An 18,709-nucleotide genomic window follows, 5' to 3' on the forward strand; every position below is an offset into this window, starting at 1 on the left:
TCTCCTGACAAAAAGACCCTGGAAGACACTAATCTCACATTTGTCTCCTAATGTTTAGGTTTAAGAACCCATATTTGAGAATCTGCCACCAGAGAACTCAAATATCTCATGAACTTCTCCCAACGCCAAACTCTATATTCTTACTGCATTTAAAACAATTGCATCATGTTGGTCTCTTTTTACTTTTCTGAAGGGGTTTTTCTTATTATGAAAAACCGGTTGCTTCTATTGAAATTCCCCTAAAGTACCAGAATATAAAGCCTCAAAAGAGTATATGAAAAGGGAAACATGTCGTAGTGGAAGTCTGTGATCTCTTAAATATCTCAATTGTTTCTTCCAGAAAAGACTAATCTCATACACTCTTAAAAATAAGGGTGCTTTGCGATGCCATAGAAGAACCTTTTTGTCTAAATGGTTCCATAAAGAACCTGTAACATCTGAAGAACCTTTCTGTTTCACAAAAGGTTCTTTGTGGCAAAAATAAGTTTCTTCAGATTATAAAAAGCTAAGCAAGAAATGGTTCTTTAAAGAACCTTTGACTGAATGGTTCTTTGTGGAACCAAAAATGGTTCTTTTATGGCATCACTTGAAGCACCTTTTTGACAATCTGTTATTGGAGAACTCAAAAATGTCTCATCAAGTTCTCCCAAGAACAAATGAGATCTAAATGATGATTTAATGAGAATTATGAATGAAATGAGATTTAAAATTTCAATCATTTATCCTACTTTTCAGATAGTTCTATCTCCATTATTTCAAACTGTTTTCACACCTCTTCAAATTGTTCTCCTGACAAAAAGACCCTGGAAGACACTAATCTCACATTTGTCTCCTAATGTTTAGGTTTAAGAACCCATATTTGAGAATCTGCAAACAGAAAACTCAAATATATCTCAAGTTCTCTTACTGCATATTAACAATTAAATCATGTTAGTCTCTTTCTACTTTTCCGAAAGGATTTTTATTATGAAACATTAATGGTTGCTTCTCCTTAATTTCCCTTGAAGTACCAGAATATGATTTCTGACATAAAAGTGGAAGTCTGTTTTAGTGCAGGACAACATAACATCACTTTTATTCCACTGAAATGACACAACTTTGAATTTCCCCTCTTTATTTTAGAAAACAAAAAACAGAAATGGTCATGTTCTGTTCCTCACCTTTAACTGGGCCGCTGTACCATAGTGAACCTATAGTGGGCCCCCTTCATCAGTTCCCAGTACAAAAGATCCCGTTGTCCTCCCCTGTTGACAAACCAGGGTATGGTATATATAGATGATCCTATGATTTAAAACATCACAATTAGTCATTGTACATTGTACTGATTTAAAGTCAGCACATTCTCAAAGACTGTTAAATAGGTCAGAATTTATTTGTACAATTCTGTCCTGCACTGCTTACATTACCAGGCCAAGCTGTCACACTTTTTTATTCAAGTGAACAGTTGGTTTATTTCATTTCAGACACAAACCTAATGTCTTGGCTACACAAAAGCAATTCGACTTTTTAAACATTATTTGACACTGTTGATGCTGGTTGTCAATAAATCTTAAAATGTTAATATTCCAGGCTGTTTGAGTGATTCAAACCTGTTTGTTACTGTAAAATGTACTGGCTGCCCACATGATGACTAAAAGTTCATCAAGATTGGCCTCTCTAGTAACTGTAGCCAATAATAACATAACGAGTACAGTGATACTCACATAAACATAAAACACCGTCCTGGTAGCACACGTAACACCATAATAAAACAGTAACATTACCTAGAAAACAAAATACAACATATATAGATTTAGATCTATTAGTTAGTCAAAAGATTTTTAATATCTTTAAAGAAGTTTCTTCTGCTCACCAAGCCTGCATTTATTTGATCCAAAGTACAGCAAAAACAGTAATATTGTGAAATATTTTTACCATTGAAAACACTTGCTTTTTATTTGAATATATATTAAAATGTAATTTTTTCCTGTAAGCAAAGCTACATTATCAGCATCATTACTCCATTCTTCAGTGTCACATGATTCTTCAGAAATCATTCTAATATGCAGATTTGCTGTTCAAGAAACATTTTATTGTTATTATTATCAATATTTAAAACAGTTGAGTGCATCTTTTCAGGATTCTTTAATGAATAGAAAAATCCAAAGATCAGCATTTATCTGAAATTATTGAGAAAATCGCCTTTAAAGTTGTCCAAATGAAGTTCTTAGAAATACATATTACTAATCAAATATTAAGTTCTAATTTTTATTGTTGGAAATTGACAAAATATCTTCATGGAACATGATCTTATCTGAATATCCTAATGATTTTTGCCATTTTGACCCATACAATGCATTTTTTGACTATTGCTGCAAATATACCCATGCAACTTAAAATTCACATTTGTTTAGAACAGTTATGGACTTTCCTTAATTGCAAAAGGTGCTTGATCAGTGCGTATTTCTCTCCTGATTCAGACAAAACTGCAGAAAGCAATATATAGAGGACTAATAGTTTAGCAAAGGTTTGAAGTTAAAAACTAAAAATCTTTAAAATAATTGAGATGCTATCAGCTATTTGGACTCTCCTTCTGACGGCACCCATTCACCGCAGAGGATCCATTGGTGAGCACATCATGTAATGCTGTGCAGATAAAGAAACTCATCTCTGTCTTATCTATACGGCAAGTGCATTTTGTGTGTTTACCGAAGCTTTTGTAACATTATACATACCATTCAAAAGCTTGGAAACAGTATACATTTTTGATTATAATGTTAAAATATATTTCTAATCTAGATAAAAGCTGTTTTTATGAACACTGTATTTATCAAAGAAACCTGAAGAAATTCCACTCGGCTGTTTTCAACATAATAATAATAATAAATGTTTTTTGAGAAGCAAATCAGCAAGTTAGAATGATTTCTGAGGGATCATGTGACCTGAGTAATGATGCTAAAAATTAATCTTTGAAAACACAGGAATAAATTACATTTTAAAATTTATTCAAATAGAAAGCAGTTATTTAAAATAGTAAACATATTTAAAATATTATTTTTGCTGTTCTTTGAATGAAATAAATGCAGGCTTGGTGAGCAAAAGAGCATTAAAAAAAAAAAAGAAAACATTAAAAATCTTTTGACCGGTAGTTGTACATATATAATTTGATCAATATTTTCCCGTAAATGCATATACATACTGCACTGTACATTTAACCTCGCACTTACCTATTTTACAGTAGTATTTTACTTTTTAAACGTACTAACAGTTCACATTGTGCCTCTACTACTATTCCAAAGGACTGGCGAGGCGAACGCGCCACAGCGCCACACAATCCCACTTGATGACGTCGATCAGTTTCCGCTGTCAGTCATTCCCCTCCTCGTGCCTCCTCTACTATCGCTAGAGTCGCTCGGGCGAAAAAAAGTCCGACTGATCGACCTACGGACTACAAACTTTCTCCTAACACCAATACCTCGAAGAAATGGAGCTGGGATTATGGAATTAAAGCGAGGAGCGCTTGCGATGGAGATTTTATTGCTGGAACTGCTGCTTTGTTGTAGTCTGACGGTGATTCGTGGTGAGTAAAAAGAGTTTTTGTGGAGTTTTTCCTACTACGGGATCAGAGGTGTTGAAGTCATTATATCACCGCGAACAATGTGATACAAAGTAAAACGTAGGCTACGAGCGCGAAACAAACTAGCGCACGGTCGGGTTCGCCTAAGTTTTGTGTATTTTGCTTTGTTTCGCAGGAGCGTGTGTTTTAGCGTTTACATATTTTGAAATACAACTAGGTTTGAGAGGAAACTTTAGAGAGTTGAGTCTGCGTTAAGTTTGAACTAGAGCGAGTCTGCTGTGGGTTTGTTAACCGAGATGTGAGTTTCTGAAAGTTGAGTTGAAGCTTTAAAACCAAAATCAACTTTTTGTAATCCCTGCTGGAAGTATTGGACATGTTTGGTCGGAGTTTCTAAGATCACAGTGTTATGGAGGCCTCGATGGTGTCGGATGTCAAACAGCGTGAAAAAGAGTGCACAATTATTCAATGGACTTGTAAAACTATTTTAAAGACGGCTGTTTCATTCGAATTGTTTTGCTGGGAATTTAGCGGATACGTTGCAGTTTCAACAAAAACACTGCTAAAGTTTGGTAGGAGTCAACAGCTAAACACCCTAAGCCAGTTCAAAGAGCTAGATATTTCTTAGTAACACTAACTTCCATAACCTAAACAAACATACCACTGCTTAACAGGTAATTAGTTTTAGTTAGAAAACTAGTTAACCGTAAGTAAACGTCTGTAGTGGTTAAGGTGAATGTAAAGTATTTCTAGCTTTCTACTATAAACTAGTTTATATAAAATGGACCTGCACAGTAATAAATGAATTTTTAAAATAATAGTCTTACAAAATTGTAAGCTAGGCTTAATATACGTTAAATGCATACAAATTACTCCTATCTATCTATCTATCTATCTATCTATCTATCTATCTATCTATCTATCTATCTATCTATCTATCGCAAAAATAAGTATAAATTTAAATATCTATTTTGAAAACCCTGCCCACAAATGTGACCCTGGGCCACAAAATCAGTCATAAGAATAAATAAGCTTTCCATTAATGCATGGTTTGTTAGCTTATGACAATATTTAGTTGAGATACAACTATCTGAAAATCTAGAATCTGAGGGTGCAAAAAAAAATCAAAATAAGGTTTAAGGTTCTCCATATAAAGTTCTTAGCAATGCATATTACTAATCAATAATTAAGTTTTGATATATTTACGGTAGGAAATTTACAAAATGTCTTTATGGAACATGATCTTATTATCCTATCATTGTCATCTGTCTATCTATCTATTTATCTATCTATCCATCTCAAAAATAAGTATACATTTAAATATCTATTTTGGAAACTCTGGACACAGATGTGACCCTGGACCACAAAACCAGTCATAAGGGTACATTTTTGGAAAGTAAGATTTATACATCTAAAAGCTGAATAAAATAGCTTTCCATTAATGTATGGTTTGTTAGAATATGGCAGTATTTAGTTGAGATACAACTATTTGAAAATCTAGAATCTGAGGGTGCAAAAAAATTCAAAATATTGAGAAAATCGCCTTTAAGGTTGTCCATATGAAGTTCTTAGCAATGCATATTACTAGTTTTGATATATTTATGGTTGAAAATTTACTAAATATCTTCATGGAACATGAATGATTTTGCCATAAAAGAAAAATCAATAACTTTAACCCATACAGTGTTTTTCTGGCTATTGCTACAAATATACTCATGCTACTTAAGACTGGTTTTGTGGTCCAGGGTTACATCTATTTTAAAAACCCTGGACACAAATTATTAACACCAGCTCATTTTTATACTGTTATAGAGAAGCATCACTGAAAACTTTTCCTGTGACGGTTTCTGATGAGAAATTGGCGTACAAACAGGCCTGTGCTTAAATATTTATAGTTTTAGCACCATGTACTCATTATTGGTTTGCTGGGATGGTTCTATTCACGCCTAGAGAGGGAGAGAGGTTGAACTCTGGTTTGCTGGTATTTCTGGGGCAAGGAAGTAGAAGCGTGTGAATAGTTCAATTCAGACGCATTTAGTCTTATTATGTGCCTTAACTCATATCTGTTTATCTTCTATTCATAACTGTACTCCTAACATTTACCAACCATAGACCTTTTTGTATTCCAACAAGCTTTCAGACTACTCTTCTAACCGTTAATTGCGTAAATGTTGCTTAAGATAATTAGTCTGAGTTAGACTAGTTTTGTAATGCATTCCAACAAGCTTTGTTTCCGAAAATAATGCTAAGTTAGAAATGCTTAATTCATGTTTTCTGATATATTCAGATTTGAATTGACATGTACTTGTTATGGTTGATTAATAACTTTGTATTAAAAGTTCCAGTTCTGTAAAAAATAAAGATTCCAATTAGATCCAAAAACGTTTTACTAGTTGGAAACCTTTAATAAGTTCCACAACAAACAATTTAATCCTCTCGTGTTGTAGGAAACCATTTATATATGGGTGCTTAGAGAACCCTAATTGAAAAGCTATAATATTGTGAATTTGCTAGTAGTGCAAAGAACCATTTGAAGAACAAAAAACCTACTTCTTCTTGGCTGAAATGTTCTGATTTTGGCATCACGAAGTACTTCAATTATTGCAGGCCTGCATCATTTGTATGCAGCTGCTGTTGCCTTATTACAAGCTATTATATTGCAATTTTGAGAACAGACTGTCATGTTATTTTTCTTTGGAGCTTGGGCTCAGCGTTCTTAAATGTTTCTAGAGAAAAACCTTATTTATTCAGGTCACGTCAATAGCGAGTGGCTCATTTGTTGACATGTCGCTATGTAAGGTTGGAAATGTCTGCCAGCAAGCATCACTGCAAATGTCAAAGCCTTGCTCTGGAGTTTTTCTAGTGCAAATTTAATAAGTTGTAACCCAGTGGTCTTTTTTTTTAAAGACTTTTTTCCATTTTTGCGTATTCGAAGACAAAGTGGTGGAGTAAAATCTGTTGCATGTAATGCTAATTTAACATAAGTGAACAACAAAAGGCCTTGTTGAGTTTTAGCATAACAAAAACCACAAAACTTTTGATGCAATTGTCAAGCTCCTACTGCCAATGTCAATCACTCCTTAAGCTAATTAAACAAGTTTGCATTTGAATGAAAGGATTTTTTTGCGGGAAACTGAAGGGAATGTAACAACCAGTCGCTATTTTATATCCTACTATGGGTGTTGCAGGACTGTTTTTAAATTGTCATTCAGATGGATAGATATTTAGATATAAATTATTTTATTAGGATCATAAGGTGTTACAGAGTTCACGTTTAAAAAAAAAAATGCTTGCATGCTTGTGTGTTTTCTTTAACACAATCTCTCGCTTTGCTGTATGGTCTCTCGCTGATAAGGGTTGGAGGAAGTGAGCGACCGGTTTTGATCGTAATCAGGCAGATCAGGTAAGTAAAAGGAGATTGAGGACAGAGGAAGAGAAAGAAAACAGAGATAGTGAATGAGCTGAGGAGCTTTTGATTTGAAGCTCTTTTACCCACTTTCCAGGAGTCTTCACGTGTTCGTAGACCTCTAGCCTCCTTTGTGCTCCTCCCTTCTGAAGACGGTTAATTCTGGTGACAAGCTCAGACTCCTTCAGCTGTTTCTTTGTGCTGTTCCTCTACAAAGGAGGAGCCCGGTGGGCCCAGGTGCTCTGAACTCCCCCTCCTGGCACTACAAAAGTCTGAGAAGAGCGGAAGTTCCTAAGTCATATGGGTGCTCGGGTATAAACTGGAAATGAGTTCTCCTAGGGACGTGTGTTTAGGGAGATTAGTGATCTTCACGCTGTGGCTGAAATTTATTGCGGGACTTTGACTGATTTTGTTTCCTCTAGTAAGCCGCAGTGTTTAAATGTCCATTGAAACAAGGCTCGCTTTGCTTTTGTCCTCTGGATCTCTGGCACGTTGCCTCTAAAACCATTACGCCGGCGTTGCCGGAGTTCATCTGTTTTCCCTTTTCTTTCTCGTAGTGAGATCAGATGTGCTCTGTGAAAAAGATTTGTGTCCACAGAAGTTGTGAACTTGCAGAAACTCCTTTGAGTGGCTTCTAATTATGTTTCTATACAGTAAAACCTCTGAAATACGCAAAAAAAGGGTGAACTACAAAGTTGACTGTCTGTCTGAGAAAAAAATTAAAGTTATATATGATCTATCTGTAATTTCCTATGTCTATATCTGTCTGTCTGATGTACAAATAAAGGTTATAAAGTTATATTTGTCTGTCTATTGTCTGTCTGAGGTAAAAATCAAGGTATTTTTTCCTATCTGTCTGTCTTTCTGTCTGTCTCTCTCTCTCTGTCTGTCTGTCTGTCATTTTCTATCTATTTCTCTATCTATGTATCTGTCTGTCTGAGGTAAAAAATTGAGGTTATAGTTAAGTTAAATATCTGTCTGTCAATTGTCCTGCCTTTCTGTTTGTGTATCTCTCCTTCTGAGTCTGTCTGTCTGTCTATTGTCTAGCTTTCTGTCTGTCTTTGTTACTGTCCTTCTGAGTCTGTCTATTTATCAGTCTATCAGTCTGTCTGCCTGCCTGTCTGTCTATTTGTCTGTTGTCTATGTATATATCTGTCTGTCTGTGTGACTGTCCTTCTGAGTCTGTCTATTTATCAGTCTGTCTGAGGTAAAAAATTGAGGTTATAAAGTTAAATATCTGTCTATTTTTCGGTCTGTCTGTGTTTGTAATGAGACTTGTCATAGCACTTGCGTGTTATTGCTCTTTTGTTGATTTTGATTGTTTTCATTGTCCTTATTTGTAAGTCGCTTTGGATAAAAGCGTCTGCTAAATGTCTAAATGTAAATGTACTTCTGAGTCTGTCTATTGTCCTTCTATTTGTCTGTCTATTGGTCTATATGTATGTCTGTCTGTCTGTCTATTTGTCTACATGTCTGTCTAAGGTAAAAATTAAGGTTATAAAGTTAAATGTCTGTCTGTCTATTTTTCTGTATGTCTGTGTTTGTACTTCTGACTCTGTCTGTCTATTGTCTGTATATCTGTCTGTCTTTCTGTCTGAGGTAAAAATTGAGGTTATAAAGTTCTCTGTCTGTCTGTCTGTCTGTCTGTCTGTCTGTCTATTGTCTGAATGTCTGTCTGTCTGTCTGTCTGTCTGTCTGTCTGTCTGTCTGTCTGTATGTCTGTCTATTGTCTGAATATCTGTCTGTCTGTCTATTGAGGTCCGTCTGTCCTTCCTTCCTTTAAGCCTGGCTCACACTACAGGATTTTTAGCCCGATAAGGTAATGTGAGGTGTTCACAGATCGAATGCACGTCTCGATCTGCTGCCACACAAATCAGGGCCGTCCCGATTGATATCAAATATGTTTGATATTTAGGATTTTAAATTAAAAGATTTAATATGATTATGATTTCTATGTGAAGTAGCCTACTTTCACAACAGTCAATACGTGACCGCAAAGCAGCTGCTGCACGGTTTTGCTGGATAGTGGAAATGGAGGAAACTGCTTGTGGAAGTTTAGCAATAAATGGACTGTCTGTATCAAAAGCGTATCACAACTGTAAGGACAAAGAGAAGCGCTGGGTTTAATTCACCTCAGTTTTGAAAATACAGAGTGAGTGTAAAAAGCTGCTAGCTTGCTAACATATGTAAACATTAGTTGCTGAAATGTCAATGACGATCTGCTGCGTGAGATCACGTGAGGCGATCCCTCTGGCATGATGAACTTAACGGTATCTTGTCGTGTGTGACGTGCCATGATTTTCATATCTTGTAGTGTGTGCATGTATAAGATTTGAGAGAAGATAATCTGCAAAGATTCTCTTTGTGTGTGTGCTGCAACCAGATTTCCTAATCGGTTAGGATTTTAAAACCTGTAGTGTGAGCCTGGCTTTAGAGAGATTGATACCATTTGTCTGATGATAATAATGGATGTCATGAAAATTATTAGTCTCCAAAGACCCAGAACAACATAACTGAGAAACCTAGAATAAACATGAAGAATGTTATTTATCTCCAAATAACCATAGAGTGAAAGAGTACAAATCTGAATCTAAAAGAACCATTGACAATTTTTTACTTTTAAATGTATATGTGTTATATATTTATAGTACTTAAGGTAAACTCCTAAGACTGAGAATCGTAGTTTCTTGAACTATCGTCTAGCTATCCATCAGCTAATGTGTTTGGTTTTGCTAACTGAAATGACCTGTAGTGAGTAATCTTGGCTGTTTGGGTAGGAGATCGTGCTGGGGGGCTGGTTGTGGTTCTTCTGCATCATGCTGCTGCTGGTGGTGTTTTTTTTCTGCACATTTGGGCCACAAAGGTCTGTGTGATCTCATAAAACAGTGCAGCTGTTGGGACGAGGTTATCTTTTTAATCCCCACTGCTCTGTGCTCGCCGGGGAAGGAGGTGCACAGTCCTCCCAGGCTCTGCTGGACCATTCCAAAGGCTTTTCTGTGCAGATGGAAGCATATGCTGCAATTATGCCACCTAAATGACATGTATATTGTGAATATTCCAACCAAACTCTGCAATATGTATATCCTTGAAGGAACAAGCTGATAAGAAGAAACAATAGACCTGCATCTCCTTTTCACAGTGATTCAAATACACCTCTGTCTTTGATGTAGTTGGAAAGCTGGAAGAAAGGAGTGAGAGAGGTGGACAAAATGATTGAAGAAACAATCTGTGGGCCAGGCGGAATGAGGACGGACGATTATCGTTTGATGTCTGGGGTCTGTTGTTGCTTACAGCATGTGTACTTCACGCCTCTGTCACTGTTTAGTAGACGGAGTGCTGTGTTTGCACGAAGTGTATACAACTATAAATCATCTTAAAGTTGCGTTTACACTTAGAAAATAATTGCAAGACACTTCCTTTGGTCATAGCTGGGCTTTTAGTTTGCGATATCTGTACGGAAAGTGGAGCTTAAAGGTGTTGTTTTAGACTTGGTAAATTTGTCTTGGAACTTGTGGTCTCTAAGGATAGAAAGTTAGAAGTATATATAAAATTTGGCTTCTGAGCGTGTTTTGGAAATGACTAAATATGAATATGTGTGTGCTTACCAGGAAGCCACTGATATTTAAATAACGTGACAAGCTCAAACAGAGCATCTGGTGTAAATCTCCTCTTCCTTTTTCTTTTGTTAGCTCGATTTTCTAATCAAAAGTGTAGTTTATTTGATTTGGGTTCAGCCTTTTAAACTACATTAACTGAGGCTTTTAGTACATTTTAAATAAATGTTAATCCTGACCTAATGTGTTTTTTTTTTTTTTTTTTTTGGTTTGTTTTTGATAATATAATTTTAATAATTTCAATAGCATTGCCATTGCCTTAAAACAAACTATATTGACTTCTGAATCCACTTTCTTATCAGCTACAATAATGTAAAAGCTTAAATCATCTTTATTTGTTATGTTTGGTGCCACACTTTCATTTTATAAATGACTTATTTATAGTTGTCTGTAGTTGAAAGATCTTATGTTATCCCAGCTGGCAAGTGATTCATAAAGTTAAGTGTGATGACTCTGAAATGTAGGAGATCTGTGGTTGTTTGCTAGCACCTTTTTTTCAACAGAGGAGCTTTACAGGACACTTACATGCTGGTTTTCCTTCCTGGTGGTTGCTGATAAAATAACCCTCAAGCCAAAAATTGCTGCGGTGTTTGCTTTCAGATAACACCAAATCACATATCGTGCACTGTTTAGTCTCCTAAGACCGCTTGCTTAGTGGATACCGGCCTGGGCAGAAAGCTGAGGTCACGTGATGGAAAATGCCACTTTAGGACTGTCGAAATCTCGAAATAAGGCAATAATTGCTATTACTCTCGCTCATGCTTTAGATTGGCCTCAAAGCAAACCTCTAATCACAGGTATTAAACTTTGGCGCGTAACTCATCCCGCAAAGTTTGTGCTACAGACATGAATGATATCTGAAATCATGTGTTTGTTTTAGAGAGGTGTGCTATTAGTTTTCTAAATGATCAGAGTGCTCAACTGCAATTTGACTGTGTCGAGTAACCGTCAAAATACCGGAAGTGGTGCATTCCATGGACGCAAATACATGAAACACATTATTCGATTGTTTTCTATGACTGCATGATGTGTTAAACCTATTTAAAACACAATGATATTGTGAATTCACAAACGCTACGATTCAATTAAAAAATATATGCACTTTAATTTTTTTACATGCGTGTAGGTTACGTTGACAGTAAATGCTGCTCCACACAAACTTTTACATGTGTGGAGCATCTCAAACTCACTTCATCTGTGCATATTGATGTGAGTTTGGATTTATTATAACCTTCATTTGGTGACGCAACGTGCACCATTGCATCAGATTTGTTAGGTAAATCATTTATAAACCTACACAAACACAGGATAATTAATCAGTGTCTTTCTTAATGTGCTAATTTTAATACAGAAGGTTTTTATTAAACCTTAAAATGTGACCTTGTATGTAAAACTAAGAAAGCTATTGAAATTAGTTTTTTTAAAAATAAATAAATCTGTTGTTTGATTTTCAGTTTCATGTTTTAATTTTTGTTAAATATCGTGATACGTATCGTATCGTGAACCCAATATCGTGATACGTATCGTATCGTGAACCCAATATCGTGATGCATATCGTATCGTGAACCCAATATCGTGATACGTATCGTATCGTGAACCCAATATCGTGATACGTATCGTATCGTGAACCCAATATCGTGATACGTATCGTATCGTGAACCCAATATCGTGATACGTATCGTATCGTGAACCCAATATCGTGATACGTATCGTATCGTGAACCCAATATCGTGATACGTATCGTATCGTGAACCCAATATCGTGATACGTATCGTATCGTGAACCCAATATTGTGATACGTATCGTATCGTGAACCCAATATCGTGATAAGTATCGTTTCGTGAACCCAATATCGTGATACGTATCGTATCGTGAACCCAATATCGTGATACGTATCGTATCGTGAACCCAATATCGTGATACGTATCGTATCGTGAACCCAATATCGTGATATGTATCGTATCGTGAACCCAATATCGTGATACGTATCGTATCGTGAACCCAATATCGTGATACGTACCGTATCGTGACCTAGGCATATCGTTACACCCCTAATGTCTACATATTAAAGAATTACAGTGGCTGTGGCATTTCTGTTGTGAATAAATGGCCAAATATTAAAAATTAAGTCAGCATTTGAATTAAATGTTTAGTCAATAATAAACAAGGATTAGATTGCGCTTTAAAGTGTAAAAACAATCGTCAGGCCGTTGGTGGCCTCTGCAGTCATTTGTTATGTGTATTGTACATTAGCTCTATTGTTTATAATACGTTATGTATTTGAACAGTTTTGTTCAATAAAACCATATGATTACTCACTTTTGATACTTTATTTGAACAAATTATTATTGCCTCATTTCTATTATATATGTATTTTAAGTCATTTTAAAGGATATTGTTCACTTAGGTCTATTTTTAATACCACCAAAAATATATATACATAATAATTATTATCTGATTACTCAATTAATCGTCAGAATAATCAACAGAATAATCGATTACCAAAATAATTGTTAGTGATGGCCCTTAGTCACTATTAAGCAAGGATGAGATCACGCTTTGCAGTGTATTGTATTGTTTATCATACCTTATGTATTTTAACAGTTTTGTTTATTAAAACCATTTGATTAGTTGCTTTTTAATTTAAATTACGTAAGTACTTAACGTTGATCACTTAGGTCTATTTTTATTACTACCAAAAATATAAACAATATTAAAAATTATAATTATCCACTCGATTAATCAGAATAATCGGCCGATTACTCAATTGCCAAAGTAATAGTTAGTGACCAATGATAATAATATATAATCAAGTGTATCTAAGTTTCTTTAATGATACTAAGAATATAAAATACAGGGGGAAAAAGACACAGCCTGAAGGTGGACAGTTTTAGATTGATAGTAGAAGGTAAAAACATATAAACTATCAATCAGACAACACAAGGCATTTAGTAGAATGTGTACAATTTTTTTCAGCAAAGTTTTGATCATGTTGTTGATCATTTAGAGGCCTTCGAAATTTGCTTACCAAATATGACACAATAGGCTTTATATAGAAAATATTTACCTATGAGGAGTTTACCGTGTTATTATTAATAGCATCTCTGTGAATAACAGAAGCCCGCAGTTGCTTATCGATGGTGACATGGTTCTTAGTAAAGTGGCATGCTGGTAAACCACAGCAGGATGTCCCAACCCTCAGCACTCTCGCCATAGTCATTGTGTCTGCATCTAATGACATCATATGTCCTCTCTCCCCTTCTCCTCACCCCCTGGAAGTTATTGACTGCAATGTGAGTGGCACTTGCTGGCACATGCAGACGGCCGCGAGGTGCCAACTGGCGGTCCCTGTGGAGATCTCTGGGTGCCAAAATGAAGGGCAGACATTTCCGTTGTTTCCTCTGCTATTCATTCCCTAGAGAGCGTCACATGTGCCTCTCATTTAGTGCGATGAGTTCATGAAAAACACTGATTATTTAGAGACAGGGAGCCTGGGTTGCAGCAGACGGACAGAGTGGATTACGAAGCATGTTTTATTGGAATGGCAGATTGCTTAGTAGCAGAAATGCAGAGTCATAATTTGTAAAATGAAAGTGAAATGAAATCTTTCCTATGTTTTTGGTCACATCTGAATTTTGGCCTCCAGGTTCTCCCTTGCTGCTCTTCGCCAACCGGCGGGATGTCCGGCTGGTGGACGCAGAGGTGGGCCGGACGGAGTCCGCAGTGGTTGTCAGTGATCTTGAGGATGCGGCCGCAGTGGACTTTCTCTTCTCGGAGGGCCTGATATTCTGGACGGACGTCAGTGAAGAGGCTATCAAACAGACCTACTACAACCTCTCTACTATCTGTAAGATCAGCATTTTGTGGTTTGGAATTGCGTTCAAGGAAATTACTGTAGATGGCAAAAAAAAAAAAAAAAAAAAAAAATCCTTTTTGTGGAATAGTTTATCTAAAAATTTAAATTGTTATATATATACTCACCTGTGAGATTTGTTTTTTTTTTATTGCTATAACCACCACAACTGGAAATGGCTGATTATTATAATTTTACACTATTTCTCCATAAATAACAAACAAACATAAAAAAAGGTTTTGTCAGTGTTAAAAAGTTGTGATGCTTAAGAGAGTTTAGAAATTACAAAATGCACTACTATTCAAATGTTTGGGTTTATACTAGAGATGTTCCGATACCATTTTTTCCTTCCCGATACCTATTCTGATACCTGGGCTCGGGGTATCGGCCGATACCGAGTACTAATCCGATACCTGGGTGTGTAATTGTATATACAGCTGTAGATAATACTAATAAATTATTTTATTGTGTGCTTCAGACTTATTCCTTAATAAAACAAATATACAGTGATATATACAGTGAACTAGAATATTTTTATTATATGACATACATTGAACTTTTATTATATGACATATACAGTGAACTAGAGTATTTTTATTATATGACATACATTTGACTAATATTTTTTCATATAGTTAGTATTACTAATCTGGTTTTCTGACGTACATCAGCCCTGTTTATAACAGAGAATTTTGGCCAGAATTTGAAAGATTCTCACTAGATCTCGCAGCAACCTTATTCATTGTGCGGCATTTTCAAATGCTCCTCACTGCATCTCGCAGCAGTAACAGTGTTGCAAAATCAACGTTGGCTCCCGAATAAAGCTGTTCGGGGTTTGTGCAAGTTTGTTTGCGTTGCAGTCCAAGCTGATAAACGGTCAGCGCTGAGCAGCTCAAACGTGTCGTGTTAGTTTCACTTTCGTTTCGCGTGCCATTTTATGTTTCTCATCTGAGACAGAAATGGCAGAGCTTATGAGTTGAACAACGCGGTGGTCGCGCCAGTGTGACCGCTCACGAAAATTAGTAACACTGGCAGAAAAATTGGTCACAGTCTGGAGCCCTTTAATATTACCGCAAGTGTCCCGCACGCTTCAGTACAAGGAGTAAACAAACCACGCGCCTGTACAATTCATTAACACAGAACCACGCATTAATTCGTATTTAAACAGTCGGTATTTGGCTTAATATTAGTCCATGTCACGATTTGATTTAAGTGTAATGAACTACCTTTGATTAATGCATCAAACTTTGACAAATTCCGTGACGTTCCGCGTTAAACTGTAAGTTCCATTTTGACTGGATTCCGCGATTCCGTCCGTGTTTTCCGCATCGCAGAAATCATAAAGCCCTACATATGAGACATGCCGCCGTTTTAGCGGACAAACTGCTAGCACATTTGTATTTCTTCTTCGCTGCTCTAAACAGTGGTTGCTTGTGGCAACACTGTTTGCATTCTGAGCCGCGAAGAAGAACTGGCTTCTGATTTGCTAGCGGGAATAACATATTTTAAGAAAATGGTATCGGGTCGGTACGTGGGTTCAAGTACTCGCCGAATTCCGATGCTAGATTTTTTTTGTGGTATCGGCGGCATTTCCGATACTAGTATCGGAATCGGAACAACCCTAGTTTATACGATTTTCAAATATTTTTATGCATTTTTTTGATCAAAATACAGTAAAAACAGTAATATTGTGAAATTTAATTAGAAAAAAGTTTTCTATTCTATTCTTTTCTATTTTCATACATTTTAAATGTTAAAATTTATTCTTGTGATGACAAAGCTGAATTTTCAGCAGCCATTACTCCAGTCTTTAGTGTCACATGATCTGTTATGATCTACAGTTGTGGTCAAAAGTTTACGTACACCTTCCAGAATCTGCGAAATGTTAATTATTTTACCAAAATAAAAGGGATCATACAAAATTCAAGTTGTTTTTTTATTTAGTACTGACCTAAACAAGAGTTTTCACATAAGACGTTTATATATATAGTCCACAAAAAAAGTTAAAATTATAAAAAAGTTTTCGATTTCGATTCTGTGTTGTTACCTGGATGATCCACAGCTGCCCTTTTTCATTTTGAAGAGCAGGGTAAATAAAACTTATTTTGTCTTTAGGGAAACATGTAACTATCCTCTGTAGCTTCTGAAGGGCAGTACTAAATGAAAGGAAAATATGATATTTAAGCAAAATAAGAAAAATGTACACATCTCCATTCTGTTCAAAAGTTTTTTGAACAGCTCTTAATCCATCTGCTTTCCTTCTGAAGCATCAGTGAGCGTTTGAACCTTCTGTAATAGTTACTCAGGGCTCGAAATTAACTTTTTTACTTGGTAGCACTGGTGCTCCCAACTTCAAAAAGTTAGGAGCACCAAAAAATTGTAGGAGCACCTAATTTCGTTTTAATAATGCGCCGATCTTGATTCTTCATGGTCAATTCTGAATGCAGATGTTTTACAAGCAAATGGGCTGATTCTGAAAGCCTTTTTTATATATTTATTTTACGTCTTAAGCAAGGGACAAGAATGAATGAAAATATGAGTACATGAACAAGATGTTTATTTTCTCTATTATAGTTACTAAGTTAAAGAGTTAAAGCCATTTAGAGACAACCACTGCATTTTTAAACAATCTACAGTATAAACAACAAAAAATAAACGACACTTCTTTCTTAGTCGTGTAGACAATAAGTGCAGGCATGATCAAAGTAGGCTACTCTTTCAATATTCAAAGTGCAAATGACCGAATTTCTTATACAGAGCTATAGACACTATACAACTTATTATAGCCCACATACTAATAACAGCCTAGATATATTATGTAGCCTAATTTGCGCACATTGGGGAGTCGCTCTCTAAACGTGGGGTATAAAAATTGCTTTTGAATGCACAAGCACGTTTTACTTTTGGTTTCGTTTTAACGATCCCGCGAAACTCTCGACGGTGCTGAACGTGCATTCTACAATACAAGAGATTACTGTAACAAAACCATTTGAAAGTGGGAGGACATCCCACATGTCACGAGTGGAAATTACGCCCCTGCCTGAGTGAAACTCTGCCGCTGAGTTATCTTCTGATGTGAATTTATGCGGCGTTGTACAGTATATTGAGACGGAGGCGGCAGATTTCTTCAAAAGCAGATTGTGGAGACCTTTTAATTGTCCAAAATCAAAAGAGAGAACGCCGAACCTGTCACTGCATCAGCTCACAACAGTCTGTGCAGTTAACTACTAGCCAAAGTTTTGTAAAGAAATTAAAGTCGCACCACAACAATTACTCGCACTCGCACAAATGCTCCCAAATATAATTTGAGGTCGCGCAGATTAAATTTTGGGAGCATATGCGACCAAAATGGTCGCAATTTCGAGCCCTGTTACTTATGAGTCCCTCAGTTGTCCTCAGTGTGAAAAGATGGATCTCAAATCATACAGTCATTGTTGGAAAGGGTTCAAATACACAATTTGTGGAAGCAGTTTAACCATTTAGGACATATGAGATATCTTCTTCAGGTCATTACTGAATGAGAAATAACATACATTTTTGTGTAATCCCTCCTATTATGGTAAAATAATTAACATTTTGCAGATTCTGCAAAGTGTATGTAAACTTTTGACCACAACTGTGTATATATTGTGTATAATAACTAAAAAATAATAAATGGAGGGATATTTGATATCATCCAAAGTTGGCACTACATAAAAAATAGTATTTATTTATTTTTGCGGGCAGCAACCGTGCTGTAGCACAACAAAAATGTATCTTTATCTGGAGGCAGAATGAAACATTTGAGGAATGCTTAAACTGATAATACTGTTGTGGAACTGAAAGGAGGCCTTGTTTTTCCAGCTATGAAGGAGGCCACACTGGGCAAAGGGCAGACGGTGGTGGTATCAGGTCTGGACTCTCCCGATGGCTTAGCCTGCGACTGGCTCGGCCACAAGCTCTACTGGACCGACTCGGAGACGAACCGCATCGAAGTGGCCAACTTGGACGGCACCTCTCGCAAGGTGCTTTTCTGGCAAGACCTCGACCAGCCCAGGGCGATAGCGCTAAACCCTTCTCATAGGTGAGTCCCTTCCTCTCTGCTGTCATTTCCTCATTTCCTCTTTCTCTCGTCCCCATCCTCCATTCAGTGGGTGGTCTTCGCATGTGTCCCTTCCACCCTTGACCCCCAGCGTTCATTAATGCATGGCCTGGTTGTTTATTTATAGGCCATTAGAACTTCCCACCCCCCAAAAGGGAGATTGGGATGCAACGTAGCGTTCTGGCTGTTTCCTGTTGTTGTG

General features: G+C 36.4%; 1 protein-coding gene across 1 annotated transcript in view; it reads left to right on the plus strand.

Annotated features, from left to right (window-relative positions):
- Positions 1-3,382: 3,382 nt before the first annotated feature.
- lrp5 (low density lipoprotein receptor-related protein 5) overlaps positions 3,383-18,709 on the plus strand; it is a 98,154-nt gene continuing 82,827 nt past the window's right edge. The window contains exons 1-3 of the mRNA XM_073831581.1: positions 3,383-3,559; positions 14,220-14,420; positions 18,270-18,489. Of these exons, the coding sequence (XP_073687682.1) occupies positions 3,478-3,559; positions 14,220-14,420; positions 18,270-18,489 (503 nt within the window). The 5' untranslated portion in view covers positions 3,383-3,477. The remainder of the gene's footprint in view (positions 3,560-14,219; positions 14,421-18,269; positions 18,490-18,709) is intronic.

The sequence above is a fragment of the Garra rufa genome, chromosome 25, assembly GCF_049309525.1.
Source record: "Garra rufa chromosome 25, GarRuf1.0, whole genome shotgun sequence".
NCBI classification, from domain to species: Eukaryota; Metazoa; Chordata; class Actinopteri; order Cypriniformes; family Cyprinidae; genus Garra; species Garra rufa.